At 47.6% G+C, this 19,332-nt stretch overlaps 11 protein-coding genes across 11 annotated transcripts; 6 read left to right on the top strand and 5 right to left on the bottom strand.

Moving 5' to 3' along the window:
- Positions 1 to 551: 551 nt before the first annotated feature.
- Positions 552 to 1,563, bottom strand: BT62DRAFT_782348 (uncharacterized protein). Its single transcript, XM_043182262.1, has 4 exons — positions 1,294 to 1,563; positions 972 to 1,248; positions 711 to 918; positions 552 to 654 (listed from the first exon to the last, which is right to left on the bottom strand). The coding sequence occupies exons 1-3, from the start codon at positions 1,359 to 1,361 to the stop codon at positions 721 to 723; spliced, it is 543 nt and encodes a 180-aa protein (XP_043041077.1). The 5' UTR covers positions 1,362 to 1,563; the 3' UTR covers positions 552 to 654; positions 711 to 720.
- Positions 1,564 to 2,447: 884 nt separating this feature from the next.
- Positions 2,448 to 2,788, bottom strand: BT62DRAFT_1004333 (uncharacterized protein; the record flags this gene model as incomplete). Its single annotated transcript, XM_043177022.1, has 4 exons — positions 2,448 to 2,471; positions 2,523 to 2,611; positions 2,656 to 2,689; positions 2,738 to 2,788. 4 exons carry the CDS (start codon positions 2,786 to 2,788, stop codon positions 2,448 to 2,450), a joined length of 198 nt encoding a protein of 65 aa, XP_043041076.1.
- Positions 2,789 to 3,288: 500 nt separating this feature from the next.
- Positions 3,289 to 4,937, top strand: BT62DRAFT_966570 (uncharacterized protein). The gene is made up of 5 exons (XM_043188827.1): positions 3,289 to 3,489; positions 3,539 to 3,689; positions 3,739 to 4,133; positions 4,185 to 4,573; positions 4,624 to 4,937. Exons 1-5 carry the CDS (start codon positions 3,399 to 3,401, stop codon positions 4,819 to 4,821), a joined length of 1,224 nt encoding a protein of 407 aa, XP_043041075.1. The 5' UTR covers positions 3,289 to 3,398; the 3' UTR covers positions 4,822 to 4,937.
- A 593-nt stretch (positions 4,938 to 5,530) lies between these two features.
- On the bottom strand, positions 5,531 to 5,835 carry BT62DRAFT_1004331 (uncharacterized protein; the record flags this gene model as incomplete). Its single annotated transcript, XM_043177021.1, has 4 exons — positions 5,531 to 5,552; positions 5,602 to 5,681; positions 5,728 to 5,760; positions 5,815 to 5,835. 4 exons carry the CDS (start codon positions 5,833 to 5,835, stop codon positions 5,531 to 5,533), a joined length of 156 nt encoding a protein of 51 aa, XP_043041074.1.
- A 41-nt stretch (positions 5,836 to 5,876) lies between these two features.
- On the top strand, positions 5,877 to 7,426 carry BT62DRAFT_966568 (eukaryotic translation initiation factor 3). The gene is made up of 6 exons (XM_043188826.1): positions 5,877 to 5,994; positions 6,044 to 6,301; positions 6,351 to 6,497; positions 6,546 to 6,637; positions 6,685 to 6,929; positions 6,983 to 7,426. The coding sequence occupies exons 1-6, from the start codon at positions 5,918 to 5,920 to the stop codon at positions 7,070 to 7,072; spliced, it is 909 nt and encodes a 302-aa protein (XP_043041073.1). The 5' UTR covers positions 5,877 to 5,917; the 3' UTR covers positions 7,073 to 7,426.
- A 726-nt stretch (positions 7,427 to 8,152) lies between these two features.
- Positions 8,153 to 8,493, top strand: BT62DRAFT_1004329 (uncharacterized protein; the record flags this gene model as incomplete). The annotated part of the gene is made up of 4 exons (XM_043177020.1): positions 8,153 to 8,203; positions 8,252 to 8,285; positions 8,336 to 8,418; positions 8,470 to 8,493. 4 exons carry the CDS (start codon positions 8,153 to 8,155, stop codon positions 8,491 to 8,493), a joined length of 192 nt encoding a protein of 63 aa, XP_043041072.1.
- A 1,086-nt stretch (positions 8,494 to 9,579) lies between these two features.
- BT62DRAFT_1074952 (uncharacterized protein) lies at positions 9,580 to 10,677 on the top strand (the record flags this gene model as incomplete). Its single annotated transcript, XM_043179066.1, has 5 exons — positions 9,580 to 9,647; positions 9,693 to 9,969; positions 10,023 to 10,231; positions 10,284 to 10,380; positions 10,434 to 10,677. 5 exons carry the CDS (start codon positions 9,580 to 9,582, stop codon positions 10,563 to 10,565), a joined length of 783 nt encoding a protein of 260 aa, XP_043041071.1. The 3' UTR covers positions 10,566 to 10,677.
- Positions 10,678 to 10,912: 235 nt separating this feature from the next.
- On the top strand, positions 10,913 to 12,931 carry BT62DRAFT_930591 (Zn-dependent exopeptidase). The gene is made up of 9 exons (XM_043185959.1): positions 10,913 to 11,744; positions 11,794 to 12,032; positions 12,084 to 12,186; positions 12,236 to 12,317; positions 12,370 to 12,390; positions 12,445 to 12,499; positions 12,551 to 12,577; positions 12,631 to 12,692; positions 12,743 to 12,931. The coding sequence occupies exons 1-9, from the start codon at positions 10,930 to 10,932 to the stop codon at positions 12,785 to 12,787; spliced, it is 1,449 nt and encodes a 482-aa protein (XP_043041070.1). The 5' UTR covers positions 10,913 to 10,929; the 3' UTR covers positions 12,788 to 12,931.
- BT62DRAFT_930590 (glycoside hydrolase) lies at positions 12,742 to 14,687 on the bottom strand. Its single transcript, XM_043185958.1, has 6 exons — positions 14,628 to 14,687; positions 14,180 to 14,573; positions 14,029 to 14,125; positions 13,827 to 13,972; positions 13,124 to 13,769; positions 12,742 to 13,073 (listed from the first exon to the last, which is right to left on the bottom strand). The coding sequence occupies exons 2-6, from the start codon at positions 14,356 to 14,358 to the stop codon at positions 12,897 to 12,899; spliced, it is 1,245 nt and encodes a 414-aa protein (XP_043041069.1). The 5' UTR covers positions 14,359 to 14,573; positions 14,628 to 14,687; the 3' UTR covers positions 12,742 to 12,896.
- A 25-nt stretch (positions 14,688 to 14,712) lies between these two features.
- Positions 14,713 to 17,604, bottom strand: BT62DRAFT_986382 (general substrate transporter; the record flags this gene model as incomplete). Its single annotated transcript, XM_043190002.1, has 20 exons — positions 14,713 to 14,902; positions 14,956 to 14,980; positions 15,037 to 15,119; positions 15,178 to 15,256; positions 15,318 to 15,335; positions 15,393 to 15,474; positions 15,530 to 15,598; positions 15,646 to 15,711; positions 15,767 to 15,894; positions 15,952 to 16,053; positions 16,109 to 16,263; positions 16,324 to 16,439; positions 16,497 to 16,526; positions 16,638 to 16,796; positions 16,858 to 16,885; positions 16,934 to 16,998; positions 17,057 to 17,066; positions 17,125 to 17,206; positions 17,259 to 17,283; positions 17,340 to 17,604. The coding sequence occupies 20 exons, from the start codon at positions 17,602 to 17,604 to the stop codon at positions 14,795 to 14,797; spliced, it is 1,695 nt and encodes a 564-aa protein (XP_043041068.1). The 3' UTR covers positions 14,713 to 14,794.
- A 672-nt stretch (positions 17,605 to 18,276) lies between these two features.
- BT62DRAFT_980102 (uncharacterized protein) lies at positions 18,277 to 19,283 on the top strand (the record flags this gene model as incomplete). Its single annotated transcript, XM_043189485.1, has 7 exons — positions 18,277 to 18,403; positions 18,452 to 18,549; positions 18,606 to 18,645; positions 18,797 to 18,826; positions 18,911 to 18,947; positions 18,998 to 19,082; positions 19,158 to 19,283. The coding sequence occupies 7 exons, from the start codon at positions 18,277 to 18,279 to the stop codon at positions 19,281 to 19,283; spliced, it is 543 nt and encodes a 180-aa protein (XP_043041067.1).
- Between the last annotated feature and the right edge of the window lie 49 nt (positions 19,284 to 19,332).

Here is a 19,332-nt window from a genome sequence, read left to right as displayed (position 1 = left end):
AATAGAAGGCCACCAGGAGACATCCTATTCCTAGAACAAACACTTCGCAGACATCGGGTATGCCATACTTCAAGTCATGTCGCTATACGAGCAACTATTCGGTTAGCCAGTATTGGAAGGATATATATCCATCATGATGTCTCAACCACGTAGAAGTTGTTCGCGCGTATGGGTTCATAATTATTATATTCAATATCATAATTGTCACAGTAATGATCAATCAAGCATTTCGCTGAGTTCCTTGTTTTCTTATTTTGCCTCCCCTTGCTGACTGATTTCACCACCACCAGCATGTTGCCCTTTCTCCTGTGCCTTAATACGCCTGGTCTGCAGTATTACTGCTAGAGCCTTAGCCAAGGCAAGTTTCTTCGATACTTTAGGTTTGATCAGAGGCGGAAATTTCCTAACTGGTCCTGTCGCAGGCTTCTCGTTGCATCTATCCAGCAAAGAGGCGCCAAATCCGTTCCTCGATTGGCGTGCTATGCCTTCCTTCATCTCCGTAGTCTGGATATACGGATTAGCCCCTCTGCAGAATTGTCGGTATTGGGATAATATACCAATCTTGTAACCCGTCTCGAGCGACCATAGTCAATGAGCGTTAGCCGGTCCAAGTTTGGGGTGACAAAAACGTTGTTTGACTTTGGATCCTCATGACTACGGAAATGATGATAAGACCCACGGCGCAAAGTTATAGAAAAAGCAAAATTCACCGAAGGCCTTTCATCTCGATCCAAATTCAATCATTTCTGCAGCTCGGACTTGAAGATTGATCACTACAGCCAGGCATTCCTGTTTTGATGTAACTTGATCAATTACATGCTTGGGAAGGACCATCTCCGGTGGACCAATCTCCACGTTCTTCATCACCATCCACTTTTTCCCGTCAAAAGCCGTCAGAGTCTTGATGTACAAGCCAACCTTTCATTGTCATTAAATCAGGAATGCCAATTAATATATAGCACTGTACTTACATCTTTCAGCCCTGCGACTTCCTCACCGAACGGAATGGCTTGATCCAAAGCGTTGCGATCACTCTCGACGGGTTTGTTGTACTTCGCGACTGCCCACTGGCTCTGGGTGTACAGCCTGCATACCACCCCATCACGTCCTTCAATCACGGTACATTCGTACTCTTTATATTTGGGTGTACCAATACCAATGCGCACACCCAACGTCGTCGGCTTAACTTTGATGGTGATTTTATCGCCTATTGCGTACTGATGTACACGGGGTTGGAGTTGAAATGGTCTGAATAAAATCAAAACATGATCCCCTCTACTAAAGGCCACTAACCGACAGCCACCCAGACAGAGATAGAGGGTCCAGGTGATGAAGAACAGGCAGGCGGAAAAAAGCCGCATGGCGGATAATAGTAGGTCGCGGTAGATTAAACACCAGGCTTATGAAGATTAGGTAGTAGTGTAGAGAACCAGCTTTGACGGTGCAATAGTCGCATCGGACAAGTTCATATAGAACAGTGCATGCGAGCCAATATCATTAAGGCAACACGGCGGATGATCATTTAGTGTCCACGAATGGTTCAACCCTAGTTGTGTCGAAAGACCACTGAGACGTCTCTACAGATGCCAAGAGGACAACTGACTTCCACATAAGCGGAGACAACCGACAGTCAGTTCGGTCTTAACAAAAGAGTCAGTTATGCGCAGCGCAGCAGCGGCAAGAGAAACTAAGCAGAAGGCAATGATATTTTGGCACTCACTGTGGCATCCAGCCTGAGAAGGTTCTTGGTTGTCATTAGGGATTCCAACAAAGAATCGATATCCTATCTTGGATTATAAATTGCTTGCGGGTAGGCGAACCGCTGTTGCTACGCGCATGCTACCCGATGATGTATTCATCGGATATCATCCAAACACGAAAAATACCCAGCATTATTGAGTCCTGTCACCGACTAACATGCCGTTATTATACTCAAGGAACAGATACAGAAAATGGCCAGAGCGTAAGGACATCCGACCAGCCTCAGGGTCATTTGTCAAATCGGCCGATCACTGGCGCACAGGTTAGACTGGTCCTGATCGAGCAAAGTGCACAATCGGTCAAGATGGCCGTGATGTGCGTCAGGATATCAATCGGTGGGTTCCCTCTGATGAGCCGAAAACGTGTATGGTGATGAAGAAAACCGAGCAGTGCAAGCGTGCTTAGTATAGCTCGCTAGATACCACTGTCGAGACCTTTTAGGTGGCTTGTGAACGGCGGGATTCTATAGCAACGAAGGAGTAAAGCGGTGTCCCCAGGGATGAAGGTTGAAGTAGATGGTTCTTCTAAGTAGCGGTTTGATGGTCATCGTGGCCAAAGAACAGGCATCTGTGTTGGATGATATTATAATCCAGAAAATCAGATTCCTCTTCAACCGAGATATCCAAGAGCGTGAAGAAAGATGCGGTTGGAAATCCGACGACACTGTTATAATCGCCTTCAATTTTTCATATCAAAAGGCCGCCAAGTCCCTGAAGGAGGCCATGAGTCGAGCGATTATAGAGAAGCGCTGAATGACGCACTTGGATAGCAAATCCACAGGCTCTGTCTACGCCTTCACCGCTATCGACGTAGGCTTCCACGAGATGTTTTGGATTCAATGGATCTGCCTCTGTGCAATCAATTGCTGGTCGTCTCCCGCTGACATGCACTCACTTGATGTATTCTGGCGCCGAGAGGACGGGATATGCTGAATACGCTATCAGTAAGCCCAAGAAGGAGCAAATTCTACTCAAACAGCAACACCGGACATCACTTCGCATACACGCCTACTGAGATCCAGCAACATTCGTAGGTTGTCTTCTTTGAAGAAGACGGTTAATTTATATCAGGTAGCACGCTGACGCCGAAGGTTGGGCATGAGTCAGAACCAAAGTATCGGCTATCTTTGTGAGATCAGAGGAGCGCGGCATGCTTGAGGTGACCATTGGCACCTGTAATCAATATGTCTGGCGCGTCGTCCGGGTCTTGCTGAGTTGAGACGAAGATAGAAAGATGTAGGCTACTCACCACACCAACTGTTCGTACACCTCCACCAGGCTTCAAAACATATATTACTCCATGTCCTCCAGCTGGTTCCCGCCATCCGAAGAAAACGATCGTTCTCGCACTCAACAAGCCCCCGACGAAAGGAAATACTTCAAATCTATGTACGCCGACCAAACATTCTGTCGTGCCTCGATTGACTCCGTATTTAGGGTCTCGCTCGCGGTATTGTACGTTCAACGTTCGAAGAAAATCTTATCCCAAGTTCATTCGATATACATAATGATCCTATCGCAACGACAACTCATAAGACAGTGGCTGGGACACCGCCACAGTGATGTCGGCCCCCGGACCGTTCATGATTTATCGACATCCAAAACAACTTTTCTCCATCCAACCCCACGAGCTCTTATATGAACCCACAAAAGAGAGGGAGATCATCTTCGTTGTCGTCGTTGTCATCCACGGGCTCCGCTCTCGTCCCCGCGACAGCTAAGAAGAGAGGTTGGTTGTGTCACCATACCAGAACAATAAGTTGAACATTTATTTATAGCCAAGGTCGAGACAAGAGAATGTCCTATATGCAAAGAACATATACCCCTACGACTCCTTGCTAAGCACTCTGATTTTGAATTTCAACGCGTCGAGAAGATTATTCAGAGCGTTGGGTCAACAGATGTCCTAGCTGCTGAGTTTGAGGAAGGGTGCGTTGATAGTCTTGTTTCGCTTATTCGGTACTGAAGATAAAGTTAGGTCTAGCACATCATTTTTGCGTAGAAAGTCTGCTGTTCGTGCACAAAAGTCCTTTCAATCCAAAGATACCGATGTGCAAACTACCAAGATACTGCAGAAGATCAGACGAAACCGAAAGCGGCGTCATGCTGGACTGAAGGAAATGACGAGAGAGGATGAGGAGAGTTACTTGCATGCTTCCCGTCGGGGAAGGCAATCTTGTGGAGAAATTGTGTGTCCTGTTTGTCTGACGACGGTGACAGGAGATGAGGACGTTTTGGACGCGCATGTCGATGCATGTTTGGCAGGCGAAGCCCGGCGGATGGATGAAGAGAGAGAGCAGAAGGAGATGCTCCGGAGAGAAGAGGAAGAAGATGAGTGGGAAGACGAAGGACCAATTATTGGGAGCGTTAGAGGTACCATCCTTCTCCGGAAGCTTCCCATACCGTCCTTAACCTTTTCCCAAGGTACTGGCTTTCACACACGCAATAGGAACGAGCAAGACATAGAGGAAGACATTGACATTGACGGCGACGATGAAGCATTCGGGTGTCCTCAGTTTACAGAGGGCGATATCCTGGGTCCGGCACCCGCACCTGAAATTGAAGTGGACGTAGACATCGAGAACGAGGGGCACGGTAGTGTTGCGACGACGTTACGGGATTTGGTGGCTGAGGGTAAGGTCACGAAAGGGAAGGAGAAAATTCATGGGGGTCTGGATGCGGTGAAGGCCAAGATGGACGAGGTCATGGGCGTTGGTGAAGCCGATAGAATGGACCGTGCGATTTTGACGGCCAGGCACTCGAGTAACCGTCCAGCGTTGATCAAGGCATTGGAGGAGAAGGTCACATTTTTGGTGCGTACATTAACATAGTGTTTTCTCAGCTTCTGATTTTTATTCTACAGGAGGCAACTAGAGTTTCTTCATCGACATCACTGCTCTGTCGTATCTGTCTAGACCCGTACAACGAACCCACGGTGTCGACGGGATGCTGGCACACCTGTTGTCGTGAATGCTGGCTTAGGTGTTTAGGGTCTACTAAGCTCTGTCCTATTTGCAAGCGGATTACTGGTGCTACAGACCTGCGGCGAGTGTATCTCTAGTACTTTTATGTATATTGTATACAGATGGCATTGTGTAGCCGATACGTTTTGCTTTTCATTCGACTAGCCTATCTGTTGAAAGGTCATGGCTATCCTAGGCCCTGTGTGCCCGCTTCCGGCTGGCCGAAGTATCACTGAGGGGTTAAATTGGGCATGGGCTAGTGCCAGTATATTCAAGCCATGACCTTGCGTTGTTGTCCACGCGCCTCATCGGTTATCTGCGACCACCGTCGAGCTACCAGTATTGACCCAAGACATTCATGACCTACTCAGTGCAGTACATCAAGACGGCTTAGGTCTAATAAAGGTAGCGCTCGATGATACTTCGAGGGAAACAAACATCACGATTTCTTACTCAAGAGCGTTCTGCAGTAAAGAGAGACAAGTAAGTGAATGCCATAGTAATCAGTCAGACAACTAGGATTTTTTTTGTGCGCTCAGATCTGGCCTTGTCACCTCCACATTCCTACGCCATCGATAAACCACCTCAGAAAGGGTTACAGCAACAGGGTACCGTATATACACGGTTCGTTCGGGATACACATGTATCACCACGACATGTATCATCGTCACGCGGCGAAGAAAGGAGGGTTAGCTCACCATATGGACGTCATAAAACCTTCTCTCTCATCAACGAACGGTAGATAAAAAAGAGTGAGACGTGGATTGACAGCGACGGAAATTATGCACAAAGGCCTCGTTTGGGGGATTACGCGAGTGGGCTGATCAGTCTGCAAGACAGTCAGAAAGGCTCTTTCTTTCGAGAATAAGAACACGCACTTGATTAGAGACGGCTGCGGGTTACTTCGAGAGAAGCCGACGTGGATAATCAGAGGTATCCAGCCATAATGAAGCACGACCTGCGTCAGATCAGCAGTCATTCTCGACACATGTTGTCACACGCACTCGTCCAAGCTCGACGACTTTTGCTATCGTTTCCTGGATAAAGCCTATCAGTACCGCGTCAGAAAATAGGAAAACAGCGGAATGAACCTTTGTATCTTCTGATGGCATGGTGGAAATTTTGAGACGGGTATGGCAAGTCCCGAGGCGATCAAAAAAATTCTTACCGACGACCACATCTACTCAGTGAAAGATGCCGCTCCAGCCTTCGTCGTCGGCGATTCACGTCTACGGCTCACTGAATTCATCCACGGCTGTACAAAATGCGCCGTACGTTTCTGAGAGCCTTTCCTGGTGGTTGCCAATGAACGCTCTGTAGGCAGACACCAACGAGTGTTACGATCCATCCCGTGGCTCTTTTCTCGATTCTCGACCATTACTTGCGACGGACGGACAACCAGAATCGCGTCCTGGGAACTCTCCTTGGTACGCGTACGGATACGAGAGTTGAAGTTCGTTCGTCGTTTGCTGTGCTTCACAGCGAGAGCAGCGAACAGATGGCGGTGGACATGGACTATCATCGGACGATGTACGACCTACACCACAAAGTGAACTCGAAGGAGGTAATCGTCGGTTGGTGAGTCTGTCGAGTTCCTTGGTCTTGGGCTGTTACTAACAGACGCTAGGTACTCGACGGGCTCGAACCTCAATACTTTTTCTGCTCTCATCCAAAACTTCTATTCGCAAGAAACAACCCCTCATCAGGCTATCCATGTCGTTCTGAATACTGGTATAGACGATGGCGAGCCCGCTGGCATAAAAGCATACTTCAGGTGTGTGCTCTGAGCGACATACAGTATGTTTATTGACCCGGCACTCAGCTCACCAGTGGGCGTATTCCCGAGACACGAGAATTGCGTATTCGTTCCAGTGCCCGTTGAGCTACGGTTTCATGATGCCGAGCGGAGCGGACGTGAGTGTATTCCTTTCATGCACGATTCAAATCCTGACATCTTCCAGTGAATCTCTTGACGTCAACTGCAGCCTCCCCCAACTCGACGAGCAACCAGCCCTTGTCCGATCTAGAAATCCTTGAGCAATCCATCCAGAACGTATCCGACATGCTTGACCGCGTGCTGGCATATGTGCGTTCGGTACTGGCTGGAGAGACCGAGGGTCATCCGGCGCTGGGGAGGTATCTGATGGATACCCTGGGCGCTAGTACGGATAATCTGGAGAAGGGTGGCTTTAATGCGAGTCTGCAGGTGTTTTTTTTTAGCTTCATCTGAGCTACAATGGATATTGACACTGCGTGTAGGATACATTGATGATCTCATATTTAGCCAACCTGGTACGGGCACAAGCAGAGGTGTCTTCTCTGTTAGCGCTCGTCACATCTGCTTCATGACGCTCTTGATATGTGGGACCACCAGGCGTTGGCCTAGAAATTCCACGGCCGCGGTTATGTCTTGCGCATATTGACTTTATTATTCATTGATCACGTTCTACGAGTAACAGCTGCGTCGAGATGTCTCAATGAGCAGACATTTACCGCTGGTACCCCTACTAACCGAGTCGCAGCTTTACTTTATTTCACGATCTGAAGAGCACCAGCGGCCATAACGGGTTTTTTTATTCTTTTCTAGCCATCCTCGCCTCATTCTCTTGCACTATCTCACCGTTGATTAATTCGTCACCTACCCGTACAAGTACCATGGTTTCTGTGAATGACACTCGGGAATGGGAACACCCTATTTAGCTCATATGCTAGGCAGCTGGTGCCAACAATGTCAGTGTTCATTTACTAATTCAGTTCAAGCTCAAGGGTAGGTAGGTAGTGTTACATGGCAATGAAGATCGCCCTGCCATCAATCGAGCCTGACATAAAGTTATTGGATGCCAGTCCTTTAAGTCTTATAAGTACAACTTCCAACAACGGATCTCTTGGCTCTCGTATCACTTCAAGTTCAACGTTGTCAACCCTGACTTCAGAACATATATTACTCCATGCCCTTCAGGTCCCCGCTATCAAGAAACTCTTGAACAACAGATCATTCTAGCCGAAGAAAGGAAATACTCCAAACTTATGTGCACCGACCCAACATTCTGTCGTACTTCCATTGACTCCGTAGTTGGGGTCTCGTTCCCGATATTGTACCTTCAACGTTCGAAGAGAATCTTGCTCCAAGTTCATTCGACGATATACATAGATATCCTATAGCAACAGCAACTCATAAAGCGGTGGAGGTGTACGAGCGCCTGGTGTGGTGAGTAGCCTATATCTTCCTATCTTCGTCTCAACTCAGCAAGACCCGGACGACGCGCCAGACATATTGATTACAGGTGCCAATGGTCACCTCAAGCATGCCGCGCTCCTCTGATCTCACAAAGATAGCCGATACTTTGGTTCTGACTCATGCCCAACCTTCGGCGTCAGCGTGCTACCTGATATAAATTAACCGTCTTCTTCAAAGAAGACAACCTACGAATGTTGCTGGATCTCAGTAGGCGTGTATGCGAAGTGATGTCCGGTGTTGCTGTTTGAGTAGAATTTGCTCCTTCTTGGGCTTACTGATAGCGTATTCAGCATATCCCGTCCTCTCGGCGCCAGAATACATCAAGTGAGTGCATGTCAGCGGGAGACGACCAGCAATTGATTGCACAGAGGCAGATCCATTGAATCCAAAACATCTCGTGGAAGCCTACGTCGATAGCGGTGAAGGCGTAGACAGAGCCTGTGGATTTGCTATCCAAGTGCGTCATTCAGCGCTTCTCTATAATCGCTCGACTCATGGCCTCCTTCAGGGACTTGGCGGCCTTTTGATATGAAAAATTGAAGGCGATTATAACAGTGTCGTCGGATTTCCAACCGCATCTTTCTTCACGCTCTTGGATATCTCGGTTGAAGAGGAATCTGATTTTCTGGATTATAATATCATCCAACACAGATGCCTGTTCTTTGGCCACGATGACCATCAAACCGCTACTTAGAAGAACCATCTACTTCAACCTTCATCCCTGGGGACACCGCTTTACTCCTTCGTTGCTATAGAATCCCGCCGTTCACAAGCCACCTAAAAGGTCTCGACAGTGGTATCTAGCGAGCTATACTAAGCACGCTTGCACTGCTCGGTTTTCTTCATCACCATACACGTTTTCGGCTCATCAGAGGGAACCCATCGATTGATATCCTGACGCACATCACGGCCATCTTGACCGATTGTGCACTTTGCTCGATCAGGACCAGTCTAACCTGTGCGCCAGTGATCGGCCGATTTGACAAATGACCCTGAGGCTGGTCGGATGTCCTTACGCTCTGGCCATTTTCTGTATCTGTTCCTTGAGTATAATAACGGCATGTTAGTTGGTGACAGGACTCAATAATGCTGGGTATTTTTCGTGTTTGGATGATATCCGATGAATACATCATCGGGTAGCATGCGCGTAGCAACAGCGGTTCGCCTACCCGCAAGCAATTTATAATCCAAGATAGGATATCGATTCTTTGTTGGAATCCCTAATGACAGCCAAGAACCTTCTCAGGCTGGATGCCACAGTGAGTGCCAAAATATCATTGCCTTCTGCTTAGTTTCTCTTGCCGCTGCTGCGCTGCGCATAACTGACTCTTTTGTTAAGACCGAACTGACTGTCGGTTGTCTCCGCTTATGTGGAAGTCAGTTGTCCTCTTGGCATCTGTAGAGACGTCTCAGTGGTCTTTCGACACAACTAGGGTTGAACCATTCGTGGACACTAAATGATCATCCGCCGTGTTGCCTTAATGATATTGGCTCGCATGCACTGTTCTATATGAACTTGTCCGATGCGACTATTGCACCGTCAAAGCTGGTTCTCTACACTACTACCTAATCTTCATAAGCCTGGTGTTTAATCTACCGCGACCTACTATTATCCGCCATGCGGCTTTTTTCCGCCTGCCTGTTCTTCATCACCTGGACCCTCTATCTCTGTCTGGGTGGCTGTCGGTTAGTGGCCTTTAGTAGAGGGGATCGTGTTTTGATTTTATTCAGACCATTTCAACTCCAATCCCGTGTACATCAGTACGCAATAGGCGATAAAATCACCATCAAAGTTAAGCCGACGACGTTGGGTGTGCGCATTGGTATTGGTACACCCAAATATAAAGAGTACGAATGTACCGTGATTGAAGGACGTGATGGGGTGGTATGCAGGCTGTACACCCAGAGCCAGTGGGCTGTCGCGAAGTACAACAAACCCGTCGAGAGTGATCGCAACGCTTTGGATCAAGCCATTCCGTTCGGTGAGGAAGTCGCAGCGCTGAAAGATGTAAGTACAGTGCTATATATTAATTGGCATTCCTGATTTAATGACAATGAAAGGTTGGCTTGTACATCAAGACTCTGACGGCTTTTGACGGGAAAAAGTGGATGGTGATGAAGGATGTGAAGGTTGGTCCACCGCGGATGTACCATCCCATGAAATTAGCGGTTGAAGCTAATACACAAGAGGAATGCAATTCTGTCGTGGACGCTGTTATGGAACGATCTGTGGAGATGACTGAATTTTGGATCCAGGAGAAAGACCTTTAGTGAATTTCGCTCTCTACTACTAGCGTGTGGGTCTTATCACTGCCTCTGTAGTCAAGATGATCTAAAGTCCAACAATTGTTTTGTCACCCCGAATTTGGACAGACTGACACTCATTGACCATGGTCGCTCGAGGCGGGTTACTGAATTGGTGTGTTACTCCAATGTTGACAATTCTGCAGAAAGGCTAATCTATCTATTCAGACTCAGGATATGAAGGTCGACATCCAAATCAGTTCGTTGAGAGGATTCTCTGCTTTGGGGGAAAAATGCAACGAGAAGCCTAAGGGAGGACAAAAGAGGGAATTTCCGCGTCTGATCAAACCTAAAGTGTGAAACTTGGCTGGGAACACCTCGAGGAGGGACGAAGCCCAAGCCCAAGCACGAGGAAAGGCCGATGACAGAAGACTAGGGCCCCTCTGCTCTAAGATAAATTCCTATCTTATATCAGTCCACCGCACTCCCCTGCTATTCGTTATAATATTCATTACCATATAGCTTAGTCTATAGTGATGTATTTTTCGCTTGTCGTTTCTTCACAATGAGCAAGGTTTCACGCACTTCTCTTTTCGATTGTTTCTTCTCTATGGACCATGCTCCTGCAGCACAGGCAGAAGAAGGTCCGTCGCTTGTTAAAATTCCCGAACCACATTCTAATTCAGTATCGGATCACCTGCCGGCAACTTACCTTGTCTTTACTATGACCATGAACGTAATACCGCTGGCTTTGCTCCTTATTACTCCCTTCGATAGGGCCATATTTCGTGGAGAATCTTGTTTATCAACATCTTACTACGGTACCTATCGTGATGGATCAACATACCAAGCCGTATACGCTCCTGAGCATGCATGCATGGACAATTGGCTTTCAGACTTTGCTGCAGAGTCTGCCACGATATCTGGAGCATTTCAGCCAGTTCAGCAGCTCGTTTGGGTTGAGGAAGAGTCGGTGGATGAGACTTTGAAATCGCAGGCGGTTTCGTTAGACGCTGGACTGGATAGTTTTCTAGAAAGACTATCACTCTCCCCTTACCGCACATTGGACCAGGCTCTAGAGGATCATGAGCAGGATGTCCTCGTATACGGCAAGGAGGAGCAGCACTACGAACTATTCTATCGGTCCCCACACGCCGCACTGCTATCGGTCAGCCATGATAAGGCGCGCATCATCGACACTCTCCTTCCGCGGTTCTGGAGGTCAATCATCTTACCAACGTCGCCTGTTGACTACATTCCCATACCTTTATATGCTACCCAGCGCATTCGGGATGTTATAACAGGTGTCAAATTCGATCCCGTAGTTGCGTCTCTGGTCAATAGCCTGTCGGTCACCCAGATGAAGAACGATATCCGTTTCCTCACCGGAGAAGATGGAAAATCAGGAATTGTTTCACGGCATTCTTTTGCTGAGGGATCGCGGATCGCGGCGTCGTGGCTTAAACATCAAATTGAGGATACCGGTGCTGTTTGCGAGCTCAAGCCTTTCCTCTCGGGTTTCGCGCCCAATGTCGTATGGTGAGTCGACGCGATCTTGTTATGCGGTGATTAAGACATTCCTTCTCAGTAGATATGAAGCTACTGTAAACACATCTGAAACGGTGCTCATCAGTGCTCACTACGACAGCCGTGGATCATTTGGCAGCACCCGTGCGCCCGGCGGGGATGACGATGGTTCGGGAACCACAGGGATTCTCTCCATTGCGCGCGCTATTGGAGCTAAAGGCATCAAATTCCGCGCTAATGTCGAACTCGTCTTGTTCGCTGGAGAGGAGCAAGGCTTGCTGGGCTCCAGAGCTTACTCCCGTGAGTCTGGACAGCTACTTGCATGATTTCCTTTTACCTATTATGTTTTAGGTGAACTGAAGGCTGCTGGGTCGAATCTCACACTCGTGATACAAGCGGACATGACTGCGTATCATGCTCTTGATGAGCCCGCTCAATTGGGACTTCCCAAAACGTTCGTGTCTTATACTTCTGAGCACTTGTATTCTAACGGGAACGATCAGTATTGGAAGTCCAGAAGCGGGAGACCTTGTCTCCGCCATTGCTGGAATCTACAGCCCGGAGTTGGTTGTTGGATACACTTCCGTATGTTTACCTCTTGATGAACTCTATACCTGTTATTCACTATGGTTCGTAGGTTTGCTGCAGTGATCACCAAGTACGGTTCCCTTTCTACTAAACGTGATTGGAAATTCATGGTTTGCTATTGTAGTCGTTCCATCAGCAAGGGTTTCCAGCTACGCAAGTGTTCGAGCGAGTAGGGCCAAGTATGTCGCGTCGTTTTCTCACTTGTTGACCTGTGACTGACAAGACCGAAGTTGTTGACCCCATGTACCATAACAGCGGTACGTATCTTCATCACGTCTGCAAATTTCCATCTGAATATCGCACCCCTTAGGTGACCTGAGTGGTCGAGAGGGATACGACTTCGAACAACTAAAAGCGATAGCTAAAGTTCAGGTACGGTCTCGTCACTAAAAGGCTAGATGCGTGCTTATCTGTTTTCTCAGTTTGCTACAGTGCTTCATGTTACTGGTTTCGATATTACAAAGTGACGACCAGTCGTGCTATGTATAGTTATATCTTTAATGACCATGCCTAGACCAGAGGAATCTTATAATTCAATCATTATCATAGGTAGAGCGAATGGCGGCGTCAACGTCGCTACGCGAAGACTTTCTCACGAATAGCATCTAGGAGAATGGTGTTATAATCTCCTCCTGCTTCCCACATGGCAAATCCAGCAAGGCCCATATCGATGATGAATTGCCCTTTGGCCGCGAAGGACTCGGCGTTGTCGTAGGATATCATAACCTCGGTTGTGGTGTTATAGATGAAAGGCTGAGGTGCAAAATACATGAGATCAAGGTAACAGACATAACCATTCTCACCGTTTGACTACAGTTATCAAACACGTAAGGAACACCATCCGCGGCGTCACCGCTCTCCGTGAGATATCCTTGCTCTACCAATCCCCAGAAATCCATTAGTCCGCCAGCCGTCGTAGCTGCACCACAGACGTCGAAGCCAGCTTCATCGTCCCAAGCATCGCCTGCGGGGTGTACAGAGGAGTTGAAACCCGCGTATAGCGCGAGCGTGTCTGAACCGTTTGCGAACGCATTAGCTTGCGGCACGCTGAAACTATGTCCATATGTGGGGACACCGAGGAGGAGCTGGCCACTAGGGAACCCAGCCTCAGTCCATGCCCGTACAGCAGACACAGCAGAACCCGCTTGGTAAGCTGCGTCCGCACAGGAATCGTTGAGAGGAGCGTTAGGTCCGACTGTGGCACTCCAAGATCCCCAGATGTCGTAATTCATGATGGCAACGAAGTCCAGGTATTCGGCGAACTCGGAGACATTCGTTAGAGCTGTTCCGTTGGAACCGGTGAATGGGGCGATTGAAGTCGCCGCTGAGAGTGTGATGTTAGCGCCAATGGGGTTTTCTCGTAATTCCTTAAGGAATGCGAGAAAATTGTCTGTGTCGTTGGTGCTGACAGCATTACAGCCGATACCTTGTTTTCCAGGGTATTCCCAACTGGATGAAGTAGTCAATTAATGTGTACAAGAAGATAGAACGTCTAAACTGGCGTACTCAAAGTCAAGTCCGTCAAGGTCATATTTAGACACAAGGTTGGTGAGGGTTTTTACCCATGCCGTGCGATTCTCCGCTGAACCGACATTGTCAGACCAATACAGAGACCCTGTCCAACCTCCGACCGAGACTTTTGCGTCAACGTCCTACGAAATCATCATGATTCTAGCGAAGAAGCCTACAGACCCAAAACGTGACTCACGTTCTCGTGCGCTGCGGCTACAAGTTGAACAAGCACGTCTTCTGAGTCTATTCCAGAAGTATTGAAAGAGAGTGTATTGACATCCGGTGTCGTTTCGCTGAATGCTCTGGTCAGTCTCAACTTGTTCGTGATATGCGCATTCGAGACTCACGCAAAGGCGAAGGTCACTTCGGTATATTTAGACCATGGCACATCGCTAACATTGAAGCCATCATTGGCATGCCATCCAGCAAACCATGTCGAAGCAACCTTTTCTTCGCAACCATCGTCCTGCTCTGCTGCATATATGAAAGGGAGAGAGGTAAGTGCCAACAGTGAGGGCCAAATCATGGCTGTGGAAATAAATGAGGGTTAGAAGTAGGAGGAAATGAAAGGAAGAGTTTAGCGCCGAAGGATCCCAGCCTTTGCTTCTTTTAACCCCTCCCAAGGTCCCTGATTCGAAGATATGTTTAGAACTGTGCATCAATTGTCGGAGGCGTGTTGCCGCTCCCGTCCTGGGTATTATGTGACGATGATTGCTTCAAGTTCCGTTTGCGTTCTCGTTCCTTACCGTTGTCAGCACAACCGATGGCACAGATGAATAGACCATACAAGTAGACCTTTAAGCGGCTCCGGCCCAGAAGTATCGTTACATCGACAATGCTGATCTGGCCTATCAGTCTCAGTGTTCAAATCTAAAACATGCACGCTGTTCGGGCATCATGGTCGTTAATCGAAATTCCCGTACATTATTAAATAATCAATAGCCGTTATATAGCGCAACAAATTATACCTGATCACCGCCAGGCTGAACAGTCACCATCTGGATCTGACCTTCCTTCTCCACGACAGCAACTTTCTTCTTACTGATTGACGCTTTCACCGGATGGGGATCCTAAGATCAGTTCAGTTGTAATGAGCACTTTAGTCTGATCCACCGTAACGTACGTCAAATATCTCGTTCAGTTCTTCACTGTTATAAACCGAAGTGTCAGACCTGGATGGAAGACGAAGTGAGCTACTCCTTACAGAGTACGCCCTTTCGTTTCAACAGCGAAGAAAAAGATGATCAAACATTCGAAAAGATCCCACACCACATAGACGATGTAATACTATGGTATGCATTGTAGTCAGCGCGTGAATATCAATAGTAGTTTGAACTTTACAAACCTTCCATTGGATGTTTTTCAAAGCAATGGGACCCGCATACGTGTTGACAAAACCTGCACAGCTCACGGCAAATGAGTACCTGAAATGCACATCCCAGTCGTCGCTATAAGTTCACGAGAGCGATTCAATGGGAAACTGACATCGCCATTCCTTTCGCTCTGTGTGATAAACGCATTAGCATCAAATTACTTTGCTGTAATCAACCAGATACCTACCGGGTGTTATATGCTAGACATTCTGAGGGATAAAGAGCTTGTAACGGCGTATATGCCAAGCTGTACACGAAGCCAAACAGAACTGGGATGAGTTGTTAACAATGATACGACTACCGAGTGAAGCAAAAAAAGCCTACATATGAATGCAATAGCCGCATTGGAACCCGCTGGGTTACTTCCTGCCGATCCCCATTTTGCAGTACAGCCTAGACGAAATTCAAGGCTATTCTAGAATAGACGATGCGCCGCGCACCAGTCACAATTGCAAGCGTGCCCGCACTACCGAGGGTTCCCCAGAACCACATCGTACGTCTTCCAACTAAGACGCATCAGCCTACGTGTTTAGACTGAAAAAAACGTTAAGATGCACGAACTGTGATCAGTTAGTGATGTTCCAATAAGAGCGCCTGAAGCTGAGACCACTGTGTTGACAAAATTTAAAATCAAACGTCGGTCTTGTGTATTCGCCCCCGCGTTCTTGAACAAAATAGTAAGGAAATATCTTTATACATATTTCCAGATGGGCGAATGTTTGAAAAGGACCAAGAAAATTTCATACCCTAGACCATTTCCAGACCACTGCCCAAAGAATCCCATCAGGAGCATCATAAGTGTACGATATCGTGCATTGTGCGTGTTGACGAGTTCAGAGTAGTCCCACCTGCAAATGAGTCAGCATTCATCTTAAACAAAACGCGCGCATTGAAGAAGCATACCATCGCTTGTCGGAGCCATCCATCTTGATAGATTCCTCGAATTCCTTCATTTCCAGCTGCACTAGAGGTGCGTTGATGTCTCCATTGCCGTGATATTTCGCAAGGACCATTTGTGCTTCTTCTTTGCGACCGACAGCCATCAGCCATCGAGGTGACTGTAGAGAGCAGACGAAGATCAGGTTTTGGAACGCGAAGAAAATGTACGAAGTGGTCACCTCGGGCAAGAATAAAGAGAAGATAGCGAGAATTCCGGCAGGTATAAGTTGTATAGCCAAAGGTGTACGCCACGATGTCGTGGTGCTGAGACGACCCGTTGCAATCGAAACGCCAGCTACGCGGAGCAACGGAGCACGTAAGTCGCGTCAATAATCGACAATGAGCAACCTACTGCACAAGATAGAACCAGTGTAATAAAATGCTGGATGACGTGGTCTCTGAGATGTTTGAAAGGAGTGATAGTAAGAACTTCAACGCACTGTTGTATCTAACAGAAATTTTCATCAGCAGCACAATCGACATCGAGACTAAATAATGTACAATCCTGTCAAACGGCCGCGCCATTGTGGAGGAGACATCTCAACGACGTATGAAGGGGCTGCTGTTGTAGCAAAAGAAACACCAAATCCAAGAACAAATCTACCAGCGAGAAGGTAATTCTCAGTCTTGGACGTAGTGATCACGATAGCACCTATTTGATCATCATTCGGAATCAGACGATATATCTGTTGTTGAATACATGAAAGACTGACCGATTACTATGATAACAGCTCCAGTAAACTGTTACACCCTGAATATTGTGTTAGAAAATCAAGCAAGGAAACATACCATGCCACCTCGACGTCCAAAGTAATCGGCAGTTGGACCGGCGAGCGCAACCCCCACGATGCTCCCTTCAAAGATTGGACCTCGTGAGTCCGGGACCTTACAGGACTCAGATAATCTTGTCACCTATTGAATACTGTAGCAAAATGAGTAAAAAGCACCACAAGCACGAATATTTATTTCAAGATACCCACAATACCAAAGATAATCGCAGTCACCGTACCGACACCTCCACCAGCATCCAGACCATCAATACCGAAGTAGTTGAGATACTGCCTGTTGTTCATGGTCGGCTTTGTATCACTTCAGAAGACAGTAAGGTGCGCACTGCATTCCATTAACGGCACTCATAACTATCGAAAGGCAGCGATGATGAGAAGCGAAACTCCGATCTATTGTAGAGCCGCACCTTGGCCATCGAAGCCGTTTGCCATACTGCCCATGAAAGCAACAAGAAGGCACAAGTACAACTTAATGGACGTCCAGCTCCTTGGGTTCAGCGGCGGACCAGTGGAAAGAGCCAACGCGAGATCGGTGTTGGTGACTTGAAGGATTTTCGCGCTGTGGGGGACGTTGTTCGGAGTCAGTGGGCTTGGAGGCGAGGATGTCTCCTTGCCATTGTATTCGTGAGAGTCTTGATGCTCCAGAGCGGTTTGAGCTTTCTCCTCAGTCATGATAGGCAGGGCGAGGAAAAGGGTGTCGTGAGTAGAGTGATTCTTTATATCCTAATAGGAACCAGGACGGCAAAGTCCCCAGAACACATGAGTATCGCGAAGAAGATACTAGTCCCGGCAGCGGTTACATCTCCATCCGAGTCGTTGCAGATCAAAGTACAAGCCATTTGGGGGAACCTCTATTCTATACAACATTTCTTTGAGATTAAGCCATACAACCCCCCCACCCCCCCTTATTCCCCTACGAAATTCACCCGTCCTTTAGCTGCTTCGTTAATCAGCTCCTCTGTAAAAAATTGCGTCCCGAACAAGCCGTGTAGTATGCTGATATCAGGAGACAAACTAGTCTGATTCAAAGGACGTGAGTTCGGCACGACTTCGGAATAAAATCGCAAAGGCGTGGAACCCATCTTCAAGTACTTTTCAGGGTTTCTCCGAAAATGTAGATAGATGTTGTTACACCGGAATTGACAATACCGGACTCGGACCTAGTAGCAATCGACCCGTATCTAGTAGCAACATGCAACCGGCCTGCGGATTCGACCATTTCACTACCAAACCCAGCTAATACAGCTCAGGTAAAACAAAAGCAACTCGTTGCCGGCCCGGGCCGGTGAACTTGTGAAATTTCGCGAGTTCAGAACTACTCTTAACTCACTTCTTCTTCTAACCATGATTTCAAAGCATATATTCCCCACTGTCCTTCAGGTCCCAGCCATCAAGAAGATCATCCTAGCATTCAACAGCCCCCGAAGGACATACTTCAAACTTCTGTCCGCCGACTCCCCGACATTCTGTTGTACTTCGAGACGTGTTTAGGATGTCGCTCCCGATATTGTACCTTCAGCGTTCGAAGAAAATCTTGCTCCAAGTTCATTCGACGATATACATAAAGATCCTATAGCAGCAGCAACTCATAAAGCGGTGGAGGTTTACGAGCGGTTGGTGTGGTGAGTGGCCTTCATCTCTCTATCTTCGTCTCAATTCAAGGTTCTTGGTAGGAGCAAGACCCGAACCACATGCCAGACATAGTGACCAATGGTCACCTCTAGCCTGTCGCGCTCTTCTGATCTCACAGAGATAGCCGGTACCGTGGTTCTGACCCATGCCCAACCTTCGGCGTCAGACGTGTTGTATTCCGTGCTACCTGAAACAAATTAAGAATTTTTAGAGATGCCTTCTTCAAATTAAGACAACCTGCAAATGTTGGATCTCAATGAGGGTGTATGCGAAGTGGTGATGGCGTCGCTCTGGGTGTGTTTGAGTAAAACTTGCTCCTTCTTGGTCTCACTAGTAGCCCATTAAGTGTATCCCATCCTCTCAGCACCGCGATACGCCATCAAGTGAGTGCATGTCAGCGGGAGACGACCAGTAATAGATTGCACGGAGACAGATCCGTTATTGACGAGTGCTCGTTAATGTACTCCGCCGGCAATCCAAAACATCTCGTTGAAGCCTATGCCGATAGCGGCGAAGGCGTAGACAGAGCCGGCTGATTTGCTATCCAAGTACACCACTATCCAGCGCTCCTCTATAGGCATAACCTCCTTCAGGGATTTGGCGGCCTCTCGATACGAGAAATTGAGGGTGATTATAACAGTGTTGTCGGGTTTCCAACTGCATCTTTCTTCACGCTCTTGGACCTTTTGGTTGAAAAACCTGATTTTCTGGATGTATAATGTGATTAGTCCAACATAGACACCCCATCTTTGGCCACGATCATCACCC

Source organism: Guyanagaster necrorhizus (genome assembly GCF_019112545.1).
Source record: "Guyanagaster necrorhizus MCA 3950 unplaced genomic scaffold BT62scaffold_9, whole genome shotgun sequence".
Taxonomy (NCBI): domain Eukaryota; kingdom Fungi; phylum Basidiomycota; class Agaricomycetes; order Agaricales; family Physalacriaceae; genus Guyanagaster; species Guyanagaster necrorhizus.
The sequence above is the reverse complement of the archived record's forward strand: the minus strand, read 5'-3'. Positions and strand labels throughout refer to the sequence as shown.